The following is a 15,279-nucleotide window of genomic DNA, read 5'->3' as shown; positions in this document are numbered from 1 at the left end:
TCATTATTTTGTCTACAACACATTTTGATTATGTAATAATTAATTGTTACAACAAATTCCAAATGCAAGCTTAAAAAATATATATACATTTCTAGCAATTTTGACTTACCAAAAGACCAGTAGGCCTATATATGCTAGTAATTGTTGCTTGATGCCCCATTACAGGTGAGCTTGCAAAGTAAACGGTTCATTTTCTTGATCACCAAACAATTTGTGGAGCTGCATATTACTTTACAGCAATCCAGATCTCCCCACAATTTGACATTTGCACTGCACCCGATCCTATAGCTGTACAGCAAATCAGCAATCTGTTTGCTAGCTCAGTGGTTTTCCAACTTTTTGACCTGCGACCCCCCCAGGGCAAACACGCGCACACAATCGCTGCTGTCATTACAGCCATAAACTGTGATTTTCTAAATGCAAGATACAGAAATAAACTGCATTTTACACCTGCATTTTGAACTGAAAGTCATTCATGTTAGCAGTCAATATTAACTAGGGATATAATGTCACATTGTAACTTATCTGGAGTCCAGAGCAAGCAGGATCATAGGGCCTCCCTGTATGCAGCAGAGGTTGCAGAATCAGTCTGTAGCCTTTTTCTTGTTTAAAAATATTGTAATTAATTTGCCAGAATATCTTTATCCTATATGTATTGAAGGTAGTATGAAGTTACAGCTATCTTTAAACATATAGCCAGTACCACCACTGAGTTATATAATTATAACCCACCCAAATTAAGCCTGAAATCTGAAAATGATAAATGAAATCACTAGGTAGCCAATTGTTGTGGCAAAGATGCATCTGTAGAAGATTGCTAAAGGGTACTTTATATGGATAATATTAACATACAGTTGAAGTCGTAAGTTTACATACACCTAGGTTGGAGTCATTAAAACTTGTTTTTCAACCACTCCACAAATTTCTTGTTAACAAACTATAGTTTTGGCAAGTCAGTTAGGACATCTACTTTGTGCATGACACAAGTAATTTTTCCAACAATTGTTTACAGACAGATTATTTCACTTATAATTTACTGTATCACAATTCCAGTGGGTCAGAAGTTTACATACACTAAGTTGACGGTGCCTTTAAACAGCTTGGAAAATTCCAGAAAATGATGTCATGGCTTTAGAAGCTTCTGACAGGCTAATTGACATCATTTGAGTCAATTGGAGGTGTACCTGTGGATGTATTTCAAGGCCTACCTTCAAACGCAGTGGCTCTTTGCTTGACATCATGGGAAAATCAAAAGAAATCAGCTAAGACCTCAGAAAAAAAATGGTAGACCTCCACAAGTCTGGTTCATCCTTGGGAGAAATTTCCAAATGCCTGAAGGTCCATCTGTACAAACAATAGTATGCAAGTATAAACACCATGGCTAAGGTGTATGTAAACTTCCGACTTCAACTGTAGGTAGGCTACTCTGTTTTTGCCAGGCAAAACCGGAGAAAATAAAACGAGTGCTTTCTGTTCACTAATCTGGATATGTGCGCCTGACTCTGCACACCAATGCTGATGGCCAACAGTCAAAACTCATAACTTTTTGGTTCTGAAGCAGAGATTAGATGTTTTTGAAACAAGAATTTGGTGCAATGCTGTAGGCCTATCTTAGTGACCAGATCATTAAGCAAAGGTATAAATATAAAATACAAATAGTAGGCTATACAGTGAGGGAAAAAAGTATTTGATCCCCTGCTGATTTTGTATGTTTGCCCACTGACAAAGAAATGATCAGTCTATAATTTTAATGGTAGGTTTATTTGAAGAGTGAGAGACAGAATAACAACAAAAACATCCAGAAAAACGCATGTCAAAAATGTTATAAATTTATTTGCATTTTAATGAGGGAAATAAGTATTTGACCCCCTCTCAATCAGAAAGATTTCTGGCTCCCAGGTGTCTTTTATACAGGTAACGAGCTGAGATTAGGAGCACACTCTTAAAGGGAGTGTTCCTAATCTCAGCTTGTTACCTGAATAAAAGACACCTGTCCACAGAAGCAATCAATCAATCAGATTCCAAACTCTCCACTATGGCCAAGACCAAAGAGCTCTCCAAGGATGTCAGAGACAAGATTGTAGACCAACACAAGGCTGGAATGGGCTACAAGACCATCGCCAAGCAGCTTGGTGAGAAGGTGACAACAGTTGGTGCGATTATTCGCAAATGGAAGGAACACAAAAGAACTGTCAATCTCCCTCGGCCTGAGGCTCCATGCAAGATCTCACCTCGTGGAGTTGCAATGATCATGAGAACGGTGAGGAATCAGCCCAGAACTACACGGGAGGATCTTGTCAATGATCTCAAGGCAGCTGGGACCATAGTCACCAAGAAAACAATTGGTAACACACTACGCCGTGAAGGACTGAAATCCTGCAGCGCCCGCAAGGTCCCCCTGCTCAAGAAAGCACATATACAGTGGGGAAAAAAAGTATTTAGTCAGCCACCAATTGTGCAAGTTCTCCCACTTAAAAAGATGAGAGAGGCCTGTAATTTTCATCATAGGTACACGTCAACTATGACAGACAAATTGAGAAAAGAAATTCCAGAAAATCCCATTGTAGGATTTTTAATGAATTTATTTGCAAATTATGGTGGAAAATAAGTATTTGGTCACCTACAAACAAGCAAGATTTCTGGCTCTCACAGACCTGTAACTTCTTCTTTAAGAGGCTCCTCTGTCCTCCACTCGTTACCTGTATTAATGGCACCTGTTTGAACTTGTTATCAGTATAAAAGACACCTGTCCACATCCTCAAACAGTCACACTCCAAACTTCACAATGGCCAAGACCAAAGAGCTGTCAAAGGACACCAAAAACAAAATTGTAGACCTGCACCAGGCTGGGAAGACTGAATCTGCAATAGGTAAGCAGCTTGGTTTGAAGAAATCAACTGTGGGAGCAATTATTAGGAAATGGAAGACATACAAGACCACTGATAATCTCCCTCGATCTGGGGCTCCACGCAAGATCTCACCCCGTGGGGTCAAAATGATCACAAGAATGGTGAGCAAAAATCCCAGAACCACACGGGGGGACCTAGTGAATGACCTGCAGAGAGCTGGGACCAAAGTAACAAAGCCAACCATCAGTAACACACTACGCCGCCAGGGACTCAAATCCTGCAGTGCGAGACGTGTCCCCCTGCTTAAGCCAGTACATGTCCAGGCCCGTCTGAAGTGCATTTGGATGATCCAGAAGAGGATTGGGAGAATGTCATATGGTCAGATGAAACCAAAATATCACTTTTTGGTAAAAACTCAACTCGTCATGTTTGGAGGACAAAGAATGCTGAGTTGCATCCAAAGAACACCATACCTACTGTGAAGCATGGGGTTGGAAACATCATGCTTTGGGGCTGTTTTTCTGCAAAGGGACCAGGACGACTGATCCGTGTAAAGGAAAGAATGAATGGGGCCATGTATCGTGAGATTTCGAGTGAAACCCTCCTTCCATCAGCAAGGGCATTGAAGATGAAACGTGGCTGGGTCTTTCAGCATGACAATGATCCCAAACACACCGCCCGGGCAACGAAGGAGTGGCTTCGTAAGAAGCATTTCAAGGTCCTGGAGTGGCCTAGCCAGTCTCCAGATCTCAACCCCATAGAAAATCTTTGGAGGGAGTTGAAAGTCTGTGTTGCCCAGCGACAGCCCCAAAACATCACTGCTCTAGAGGAGATCTGCATGGAGGAATGGGCCAAAATACCAGCAACAGTGTGTGAAAACCTTGTGAAGACTTACAGAAAACGTTTGACCTGTGTCATTGCCAACAAAGGGTATATAACAAAGTATTGAGAAACTTTTGTTATTGACCAAATACTTATTTTCCACCATCATATGCCAATAAATTCATTAAAAATCCTACAATGTGATTTTCTGGATTTTCTTTCCTCATTTTGTCTGTCATAGTTGACGTGTACCTATGATGAAAATTACAGGCCTCTCTCATCTTTTTAAGTGGGAGAACTTGCACAATTGGTGGCTGACTAAATACTTTTTTCCCCACTGTACAGGGCCGTCTGAAGTTTGCCAATGAACATCTGAATGATTCAGAGGAGAACTGGGTGAAAGAGTTGTGGTCAGATGAGACCAAAATGGAGCTCTTTGGCATCAACTCAACTCGCCGCGTTTGGAGGAGGAGGAATGCTGCCTATGACCCCAAGAATACCATCCCCACTGTCAAACATGGAGGTGTAAACATTATGCTTTAGGGGTGTTTTTCTGCTAAGGGGACAGGACAACTTCACCGCATCAAAGGGACGATGGACGGGGCCATGTACCATCAAATCTTGGGTGAGAACCTCCTTCCTTCAGCCAGGGCATTGAAAATGGGTCGTGGATGGATACTCCAGCTTGACAATGACCCAAAACACACGGCCAAGGCAACAAAGGAGTGGCTCAAGAAGAATCACATTAAGGTCCTGGACTGGCCTAGCCAGTCTCCAGATCTTAATCCCATAGAAAATATGTGGAGGGAGCTGAAGGTTCGAGTTGCCAAACGTCAGCCTCGAAACCTTAATGACTTGGAGAAGATCTGCAAAGAGGAGTGGAACAAAATCCCTCCTGAGATGTGTGAAAACTTGGTGGCCAACTACAAGAAACGTCTGACCTCTGTGATTGCCAACAAGGGTTTTGCCACCAAGTACTAAGTCATGTTTTGCAGAGGGGTCAAATACTTATTTCCCTCATTAAAATGCAAATCAATTTATTACATTTTTGACATTGGTTTTTCTGGATTTTTTTGTTGTTATTCTGTCTCTCACTGTTCAAATCAACCTACCATTAAAATTATAGACTGATCATGTCTTTGTCAGTGGGCAAACGTACAAAATCAGCAGGGGATCAAATACTTTTTTCCCTCACTGTATGTAGCCTATTAAAATATGTATGAAAAAATATATATTTTTCTCAGTTTCACTCTCAACCCCCCAAAACCTTCTCACTGCGCTAGCTCACCCGACCTGCATTGATTGACAGTTTGCTGGTCCAATCAGAGAGCCGAGTGAGCGGAGAGTAGTCCATGGAGACTCTGTGCCACAAAATGAGTGACAAAATGTTTCAAAACCTGGCCAGATAATTTCAAGTCTCAAGTCCAAGTCGAGTCCTGAGTCTTGAGGCTCCAAGTTGAGTCTCAAGTCATCACATTTGTGACTCAAGTCAGACTCGAATCCAAGTCATGTGACTTGAGTCCACTTCTTTGGTGACCAGTATTCAATGACTATGTACATAGCGCAGCAGTCTCTAAGGTGCAGGGTAGAGTACCGGGTGGTAGCCGGATAGTAACATTGACTAAGGTTCAGGGCAGTTTTATTGGGCGGAGGCCGGCTAGTGGTGACTGTTTAACGGTCTGATGGCCTTAGATAGAAGCTGTTTATCAGTCTCTCGGTCCCAGCTTTGATGCACCTGTACTGTCTCCGCTTTCAAGATGGTAGCAGGGTGAACAGGCCATGGCTCGGGTGGCTGGGATCCTTGATGATCTTCTTGGCCTTCCTGTGACACCGGGTGCTGTAGATGTCCTGGAGGGCAGGCAGTGTGCCCCCGGAGATGCGTTGGGCTGTCCGTACCACCCTCTGGAGAGCCCTGCGGTTGCGGGCGGTGCAGTTGCCGTACCAGGCGGTGATACAACCAGACCGACTGCTCTCGATGTTGCATCTGTAGAAGTTTGTGAGGGTTTTAGAGGCTAAGCCAAATTTCCTCAGCCTTCTGATGTTGAAGAGGCGCTGTTGCACCTTCTTCACCAAACTGTCGGTGTGAAGGGACCATTTCAGCTCCTCAGTGATGTGCACACCGAAGAACTTAAAGCTTTTGACCCTCTCCACTGCGGCCCTGTCGATGTGGATGGGGACATGCACTCTCTGCTGTGTCCTGTAGCCAGGATCAGCTCCTTCGTTTAGTTGACGTTGAGGGAGAGGTTATTTTCCTGGCACCACTCCGCCAGGGCTCTCACCTTCTTCCTGTAGGCTGTTCCGTCATTGTTGGTAATCAGGCCTACCACTGTTGTGTCGTCAGCAAACTTGATGATTGAGTTGGAGACGTGCGCGGCCACGCAGTTATGGGTGAACAGGGAGTACAGGAGGGGGCTGAGCACGCACGCCTGTGGGGCCCATGTGTTGAGGATCAGAGTGGCGGAGGTGTTGTTGCCTACCTTCCCCACCTGGGGTCGGCCCGTCCAGAAGTCTAGGTTGCACAGGGCGGGGTTCAGACCCAGGGTCCTGAGCTTAGTGATGAGCTTGGAGGGCACTTTGGTGTTGAAGGCTGAGCTGTAGTCGATGAACAGCATTCTTACATAGGTATTTCTCTTGTCCAGGTGGGATAGGGCAGTGTGGAGTGCAATGGCGATTGCGTCGTCCATGGATCTGTTGGGGCGGTATACGAATTGTAGTGGGTCTAGGGTGTCTGGTAAAGTGGAGGTGATATGATCCTTAAGTAGCATCTCCAAGCACTTCATGATGACAGACGTGCTACGGGGCAGTAGTCATTTAGTTCAGTTACCTTCGCTTTTATGAAAACAGGAACCATGATGGACATCTTGAAGCAAGTGGGGACAACAGACTGGGATATGGAGAGATTGAATATGTCCGTAAACACTCCAGCCAGCTGGTCTGCACATGCTCTAAGGACGCGGCTTGGGATGCAGTCTGGGCCGGCAGCCTTGCGAGGGTTAACACGCTTAAATTACTTACGTCGGCCACGGAGAACAAAAGCACACTGTCCTCGTGAGTGGTGGTGGCCCACGTTGGCGGCTCAATGTTGTTTTCCTCAAAGTGGGCAAAGAAGGTGTTTAGCTTGTCCAGGAGTGTGCCGTTGGTGTCCACAACGTGGCTAGCTATCCCTTTATAATCCGTGATTGTCTGGAGTCCCTGCCACATACGTCTCATGTCTGAGTTGTTGAATTGCGACTCCACTTTGTCCCTGTATTGCAGTTTTGCCTCTTGGATTGCCTTACGGATGTCTTTTTTAAAATTCTTTTTTTTACCTTTATTTAACTAGGCAAGTCAGTTGAGAACAAATTCTTATTTACAATGACGGCCTACACCGGCCAAACCCGGACGACGCTGGGCCAATTGTACACCGCCCTATGGGACTCCCAATCACGGCCGGTTGTGATACAGCCTGGAATCGAACCAGGGGGTCTGTAGTGACGCCTCAAGCACTGAGATGCAGTGCCTTAGACCGCTGCGCCACTCGGGAGCCCGAGCTGGTCTGTTTGTACACGTCCATGTTCCCAGTCACATTGCAATGGTTAAATGCGGTGGTTCGTGCTTTCAGGTTTGCGCAAATGTTGCCATCAATCCAGTTTTTGGTTTGGATAAGTTCTAATTGTCACAGTGGAAACAACATCCTCTATGTACTTCCTGATGAACCCAATCACAGAGTCATTGTATACTTCGATACTATTCTCAGAGGTAACCTGGAACATTTCTCAGTCCTCGTGAGCAAAACAATCTTAAAGCATAGATTCCAATTGGTCAGACCAACGTTGAACAGTCCTTACCACAGGTGCTTCTTACTTAAGTTTCTGCCTAATAGGTGGGGAGAAGCAGAATGGAGGTGTGATCTGATTTGCCATAGGGAGGGCGGGGAAGGGCCTTGTAGCCGTCCCAGAAGGGAGAGTAGCAATAATCCAGAGTCCTCGATGCACGTGTAGCACAGAAGATGAGTTGATAGAATTTCGCTAGCGTTTTCCTCAGATTTCCTTTATTAAAGTCCCCAGTTACAATAAATGTGGCTTCATGATAAGCGGTTTCCAGTTTACACATAGTCAAGTGTAGTTCCTTGAGAGCCGTCGCGGTGTTGGCTTGGGGTGAAATATACACGGCAGTGACGATGACCAAAGTTAATTATCTCGGGTAGTAATGCAGTCGGCATTTGATGGTGAGGTATTCCAGATCGGGAGAACAAAAGAACTTGAGTTCCTGTATATTTACCACAATCACACCATGAGTTATTAATCATTAAACCTTTTTTTTTCCCGGAGAGTTCTTTCTTCCGATGGACGTACGCCCTGTCCAGAAACAACCCTTCATTCACAGAAGAGGGAGAGTGAAGAGAGAAGAGTTTGAATGCTTATTTACTGGAGAAAATAAAGAGAATAGGAGGAAAGGACAGAGGGAGAAAGGAGTGCTAGGCAGGTCAATAGGACAGTTACATTGACATTCTGTCTGAGCATCACGCTACTGAAGAAACGTTCCACTTTCCTCAAGAGAGAGTGACTGAATTAACACTAGAAGAGAGATGAACCCAATGCCAAGGACTGTCCTACAAAGAACACAGACTGAGAAAGCAAGAGCATTGTGTAGAAGCTGGCCTTCAATACTCTTAGAATAAAACAAATCTAGATTAAAATAAAATTGCAGGTCTAGCTTGTGGTTTAAAATGCATCTTCTTTTTCTACCTGTGACATTTTAGTTTGTCAGTCAGCCTTCAACAGAAAGTTAGTTTGTTGCATCATCATAACGATGAACAGTGTACAAAGGTAAAATCAAACGCCTCTTTTTTTCCTCAACGACCAAATACATAACTTCTGTATCCTACCCCAGCTTCTGCGTATACATTTGATTAAGAAAGATAACCGTGGCAAAATGGCCACCTTTTCTCCAGAGGGTCTGGTTGCTATGAATGTTGCTAATGAATGATCAGTCCATAATACATTTATTCATGAGTGTTTTTATACAGGGTCAGTGCACTCAACAATTCAAGGGGGAATAGTGTGTGTGTGTGTGTTTACCCTCTTCTCTGGTGTAATAGATGAGATTCTCAGCCATCTGTAGATCAGTTTGTCCTCTGTTGGAGTCAGAGACACTACTGCTGCTACAACTACCCCCCTGAGAGAGAGGGAGGGAGAGAGAGAGAGAGAGAGATCATTAATTGCTTCAGTTTTGCTATAATTCAGACTCACATGAGAATCATGCTTTTCAGCACTTTTTATAATCTTATAGACAGCGAGAGAGAGAGCAAATCTACTCTCTAACTGATATCCAGCCTACATTGTATACTAAGGGGGCAAGTGGGAACACTACAATACCAGAAGGCTAAGGAACTGACCTCAGCATCTAGTGGCACTGACTAAACACACACACACACACACACACACACACACTATGACACACACAAACATGATGTCTTACCCCAAAGGTGATCTCACACATCTTTTCCACCCACTCTGTGCTGACGCTCCTCTCAGCAGCGAACACATGTGTTTTGTCATTAGTCTCCACACAGAAGGCAGACATATTGTCTTTAGGACAGGCTTCAGTGAGGGCGGGGAGGATAGAGATACACTCTGATAGACGAATAATCTGAAAAGAAAAGGAGGAGAGGAGGGGGAGAGAGCGAGAGAGAGAGAGAGAGAGAGAGAGAGATGGAGTGAGATTATTATTCATTTCATATTGTCTTTTGGACCAGACTCAGTGAGAGCAGGAGGATACAGATACACTCTGATAGATGAATAATCTGAAGAGGAGGAGAGAAGAGAATCCCAGAAGATTACACATGAAATAAATTAACTACACTTATTTATAATGTGGTCATCGGTGTAGGACAAAGAAGATTTGAACCTACCTTTTTGTCGAGTTTCTTGGTGTTGGGCTTGTCGCTGGCCCCTCCCCCAGAAGAGTCGTAGAACTCTAGTCGTGCAATGCCATTCTGACTGGCCGGGTAGAGGACAAACCAATTCTTCTTCCATTTCTGATGAAGCAGAGGGGAGGAGACTGTGAGATATTGGTTTTAGCGAAGGTCAGTTAATCAACAATTTTTCACTGGGTAGCGAGCAGTATAAAGTGTGACTGATGGGTCGTGGTCGATTCCTTCAAACTACACTGAACAAAAATGCAACACAACATGCAACAATTTCTAAGATTTTACTGATTTACAGTTCATATAAGGAAATCAGCTTATTGAAATAAATGCATTAGGCCCTAATCTATGGATTTCACATGACTGGGATACAGATATGCATCTGTTGGTCACAGATACCTTTAAAAAAAGTATGGGCGTTGTCTGAAAACCAGTCAGTATCTGGTGTGACCACCATTTGCCTCATGCAGCGCGACACATCTCCTTCGCATAGAGTTGATCAGGCTGTTGATTGTGGCCTGTGGAATGTTGTCCCACTCCTCTTCAATGGCTGTGCGAAGTATCTGGATTTTGGCGGGAACTGGAACATGCTGTCGTAACGTAGATCCAAAGCATCCCAAACATGCTCAAGGGGTAACATTTCTGGTTAGTATGCAGGCCATGGAAGAACTGGGACATTTTCAGCTTCCAGGAACTGTGTACAGATCCTTGCGACATGGGGCTGTGCATTATCATGCTGAAACATGAGGTGATGACGGTGGATGAATGGCACGACAATGGGCCTAAGGATCTCATCACGGTATCTCTGTGCATTCAAATTGCCATTGATAAAATGCAATTGTGTAGCTTATGCCTGCCCATTCCCATAACCCCACCACCACTATGGGGCACTCTGTTCACAGCGTTGACATCAGCAAACCACTCGCCCACATGTCTGCCATCTGCCTGGTACAGTTGAAACAGAGATTCATCCGTAAAGAGCAGTCAGGTCAAGACCCTGCAGTCAGGTCAAGACCCTGGTGAGGATTCTTTGGTTGTGCAAACCCACAGTTTCATCAGCTGTCCGGGTGGCTGGTCACAGACGATCCCGCAGGTGAAGAAGCCGGATGTGGAGGTCCTAGGCTGGCGTGGTTACACGTGGTCTGCGGTTGTGAGGCCGGTTGGACGTATTGCCAAATTCTCTAAAACGACGTTGGAGGCGGCTTATGGTAGAGAAATGAACATTCAATTCTCTGGTAACAGCTCTGGTGGACATTCCTGCAGTCAGAATAACAATTGCGCGCTCCTTCAACTTGAGACATCTGTGGCATTGTGTTGTGTGACAAAACTGCACATTTTAGATTGGCCTTTTATTGTCCCCAACACAAGGTGCACCTGTGTAATAATCATGCTGTTTAATCAGCTTCTTGATATGCCACACCTGTCAGGTGGATGGATTATCTTGGCAGAGGAGAAATGCTCAGCAACAGGGATGGAAACACATTTATGTACAACATTTGAGAGAAATAAGCTTTTCGTGCGTATGGACAATTCCTGGGATCTTTTATGTCAGCTCATGAAACATTAATATGCCATTTAGCAGACGCTTTTATCCAAAGCGACTTACAGTCATGTGTGCATACATTTTTACGTATGGATGGTCCCGGGGATCGAAACCACTACCCTGGCGTTACAAGCGCCATGCTCTACCAATTGAGCTACAGAGGACCACAAACATAGGACCAACACTTTACATGTTGCATTTATATTTTTGTTCAGTATAAATACTGTGAAAACATTGTTTCTATGTTTCTATGCAAGTGAGACCTACTGAGTATGAAGAGTAGAAGGCACACAGGGGGCTGGTGGGAGCTATAGGAAGATGGGCTCATTGTAATGGCTGGAATGGAATAAATGGAACGCTATCAAACATACGGAAACCTGTTCCATTTATTTCATTCCAGCCATGACAATGAGCCCGTCATCCTATAGCTCCTCCCACCAGCCTCCTCTGAGAGGGCCCTAAGACACAGGTCACAGATGAGCTGACACTATGACAGTGGGTAACTGGGGTGAGTCTGATAATATTGGAAAGGCCCCTGGCCCTGAGGGGAATACATAAGACCTTAGAAGGAAGCCTTGAGAGGAGGAAGTTGAAAGACACAGGCCTCAGATCTACAGTACATGCACGCACGCACACACACACACACACACACACACACACACAACCACTCCAGCAGGTGGTTGAGGACCGATTCAGGAAATGGACCCCCCTATTGTGCTATCTATAACAAGAGGAAGTACCACTGCCAGCTAACATCATGGAGTCTCTTCCTCTGTAGCTGGAAACAAGACAGTAGGATGACGTCAGCAAACAACAAGGAATGACTAACACATACAATATATCTATGGTAACTACAAGGAGACACCATGTGTGTCTATTTCACATTGTTTCACAGTTGGTCACTAACAATGCACACACACACACAATTTAATCTACACACGTTATGTAACAGAGGCAGAGAGCGCTTGGAACATACACCATGCAATGCTCCTAAACTAAATCTTCTCTACGGGAAAATCCCACATTATATCTGTGATTTTCTGTGTTTACACTCTGCCTAGCATGCAAACAAATTACGTTGCCGCATTAAAGCTGCACTGCTAACTACATTATATATACAAAAGCATGTCCACACCACTTCAATTTAGTGGATTCGGCTATTTCAGCTACACTTGTTGCTGACAGGTGTGTAAAATCGAGCACACAGTCATGCAATCTCCATAGACAAGCATTGGCAGTAGAATGGCCTTTATGAAGAGCTCAGTGACTTTCAATGTGGCACCATCATAGGATGCCACCTTTCCAGCAAGTCAGTTCGTCAAATTTCTTCCCTGCTAGAGCTTCTTAAAATCTGATTTTAAACCTAACCCTCCTTAACCCTAACCCTAACCACACTGCTAGCCTTATGCCTAACTATATCCTTAAATTAAGACCAAAAAGCTAACTTTCATGAATTTTAACTATTTAACCAATTTTGACTTTTTGGCTGTGCTGTTTAGTAGGAAATTGAAAATATTCCATTTTATAATGTCTTCAGAACAGGTAAAAACGGTATACTAAAGGTTTGAACACTCTGTGGTTATACACTGGTTACAGCCTCATAGACTGAAGGAGGGAAAGCAAACTATACCAGGCGGTGTCAGAAGAAAGGCCCGAAACATTGTGAAAGACTCCAGCCACCCAAGTCATAGACTGTTCTCTCTGCTACCGCATGGCAAGTGGTACCGGAGCGCCAAGTCTCGGACCAAAAGGCTCCTGAATAGCTTCTACATCCAAGCCATAAGACTGCTGACTGCAGACTTATGCAGACGGCTACCCTGACTATTTGCATTGACCCCCTTTTTATTTTTACTGACTCTCTTGCACCGGCTCTATGCACTGGACTTTACCCACACACTCACATGTACTACACTGACACTCCAACACACACACACACACACACACACACACACACACACACACACACACACACTACATACGCTCACACACACAAAACACACACACGCATATTGAGATAATACACACACTCTTCACATATGCTGCTGCTACTCTGTTTATTATCTATCCTGATTGCCTAGTCACTTTTACCCCTACCTACATGTACATACTACATCAACTACATCGTACTCATGCACATTGACTCGGTACCGGTACTCTTTGTATATGGTCTCGTTATTGTGTTACTATTTCGTTTTCTGCACATTTTTCAGACTTTTTAACTCTGCATTGTTGGGAAAGAGCTCGTACGTAAGCATTTAATGGTAAAGTCTACACCTGTTGTATTCGGTGCAGGTGACAAAAACAATTTGATTTATCCAGACCGACTTACAGTAGTGAGTGCATAGATTTCTTTCATACTTTTCATGCTGGAATTTTTGGTCTTCGGACGGAATGTAGCAGTTGATCCTAGTTGTACAGCGGGTGTGTGATGTCTTTATTGATTCGTCTGGCTTTGTGGATGGTTCTGGATTTGTGGAGTGATGAGATACTTTGGCACTTGATACTGCAGACCTTGCTGGCAATGTTGACTGTTCTGTGAATTGTGTTGATGTTTGTTATTGACAGTGAACCATACCAGCTGTAACTGGTATGGTAGTTGACCCGTAGCATCCTGTTCACCTCCCCTGTCCAACGTCCATGATGACAGAGGAAGGAGTGGGTTGCTGTCTGCCTGGATGTCAATGTGCTGCGAACGGCCTACAATACCTACCGGCAGGACTACGCCCATAATGCTGACAGAGTCCATTCTCAACACGCTTTAGTCAATCTATAAATAGAATCCTCACTAATCGAATGCAATAATGAAATCAAAATAATGTTCTCAAATAATTTACGGTCTCTTACTGCCCTGAATGCCTCTGCTGATCCCACAGCTATTGTATGCAGTAATCATGTGCCTATGAACCAAAGTTATACTGTTAGCACTGAGGTGCTGTGCCCTAGTAGGAAGTCCACTGTGTGCGGCTCACCATGCACTAACATAAATAACATCAGCATGTCTACTTCTGCTAAGCTTCCCAGTAAAGCAATGAAAACAATCAAGCATCCCAGAAAATTGTTAAAAATAGTTATCGTTAACATATGTAGCTTAAGAAGAAAGGTTCATGAAATCAATAATTTACTAGTAACAGATGACATTCATATTCTGACAATCTCTGAAACTCACTTTGATAATACCTTTGATGATACAGTGGTAGCAATACATGGTTATAACATCTACAGAACAGACAGAAATGCCAAATGTGGAGGTGTTGCCGTTTTATATTCAGAATCACATTCCTGTAAAGCTTAGAGAGGATCTAATGTTAAATACTGTTGAAGTAATATGGCTACAGGTTCATCTGCCTCAACTAAAGCCCATTCTGGTGGAAAGCTGATATAGACCACCAAGTGCTAACAGTCAGTATCTGGATAACGTGTGAAATGCTTGATAATGTATGTGACATCAACAGAGATGTATATTTTCTGGGTGATTTTAAATATGAACTGCGTTTCATCAGGCTGCCCACTCAAGAGAAAGCTTCAAACTGTAACTAGTGCCTGCAACCAGGTTATCAGTCAACCTACCAAGGTAGTTACAAACAGCACAGGAATTAAATCATCAACATGTATTGATCACATCTTTACTAATGCTTCAGGAATTTGCTTTAAAGCAGTATCCAAATCCATCAGATATAGTGATCACAATATAGTAGCCATATCTAGGAAAACCAAAGTTCCAAAGGCTGGGCCTAATATGTGACTTGTTTCAGGAAACTAGGCATATGTCACATGTCACTACTTCACAGGAGAGGGATTTGAACGTAAACATTTTAATTTTTTATCAAAATGCGTTTTTTGGCAGAAATGCCTTCTGAAACATGTGAACTTTCATGTTCCTTAATAACAAACTTGTATTCCATACATAAATACATATACAATTGTTAAATTACGAGCCTAGTTAGTTTAGCCATGGAAAAATACATGAATCTTCCCACTAGCCATGATTGTCTGAGATAATGAATGGGCTGGACATACCGGGAGATGAGTTTGGATTGGTCTGCCATGTAGCATGCTTCTGTCTGTAATGTGAGCTGTTCAGTATGTCTTGATAGTCCTTTCTACCGCACCGTTTTTGAAAAATATAACCTTAGCCATCGAGAACTACAAAAGTTGTG

General features: G+C 43.6%; 1 protein-coding gene across 1 annotated transcript in view; it reads right to left on the bottom strand.

Moving 5' to 3' along the window:
- The window catches only part of LOC311132524 (docking protein 1-like), a gene marked incomplete at its 3' end in the record, with an annotated part of 55,265 nt that overhangs the window by 18,142 nt on the left and 21,844 nt on the right, over positions 1-15,279 (bottom strand). Inside the window, exons 2-4 of the mRNA XM_084165797.1 lie at positions 9,565-9,690; positions 9,132-9,302; positions 8,732-8,828 (exon numbers count right to left, since the gene is read on the bottom strand). Coding sequence (XP_084021923.1) covers positions 8,732-8,828; positions 9,132-9,302; positions 9,565-9,690 — 394 coding nt within the window. The remainder of the gene's footprint in view (positions 1-8,731; positions 8,829-9,131; positions 9,303-9,564; positions 9,691-15,279) is intronic.

This window comes from Coregonus lavaretus (genome assembly GCF_964263955.1).
Source record: "Coregonus lavaretus genome assembly, chromosome: 7".
Lineage (NCBI taxonomy): Eukaryota > Metazoa > Chordata > Actinopteri > Salmoniformes > Salmonidae > Coregonus > Coregonus lavaretus.
Note: the sequence above shows the minus strand (reverse complement) of the source record. Positions and strands in the feature narration are given on the sequence as shown.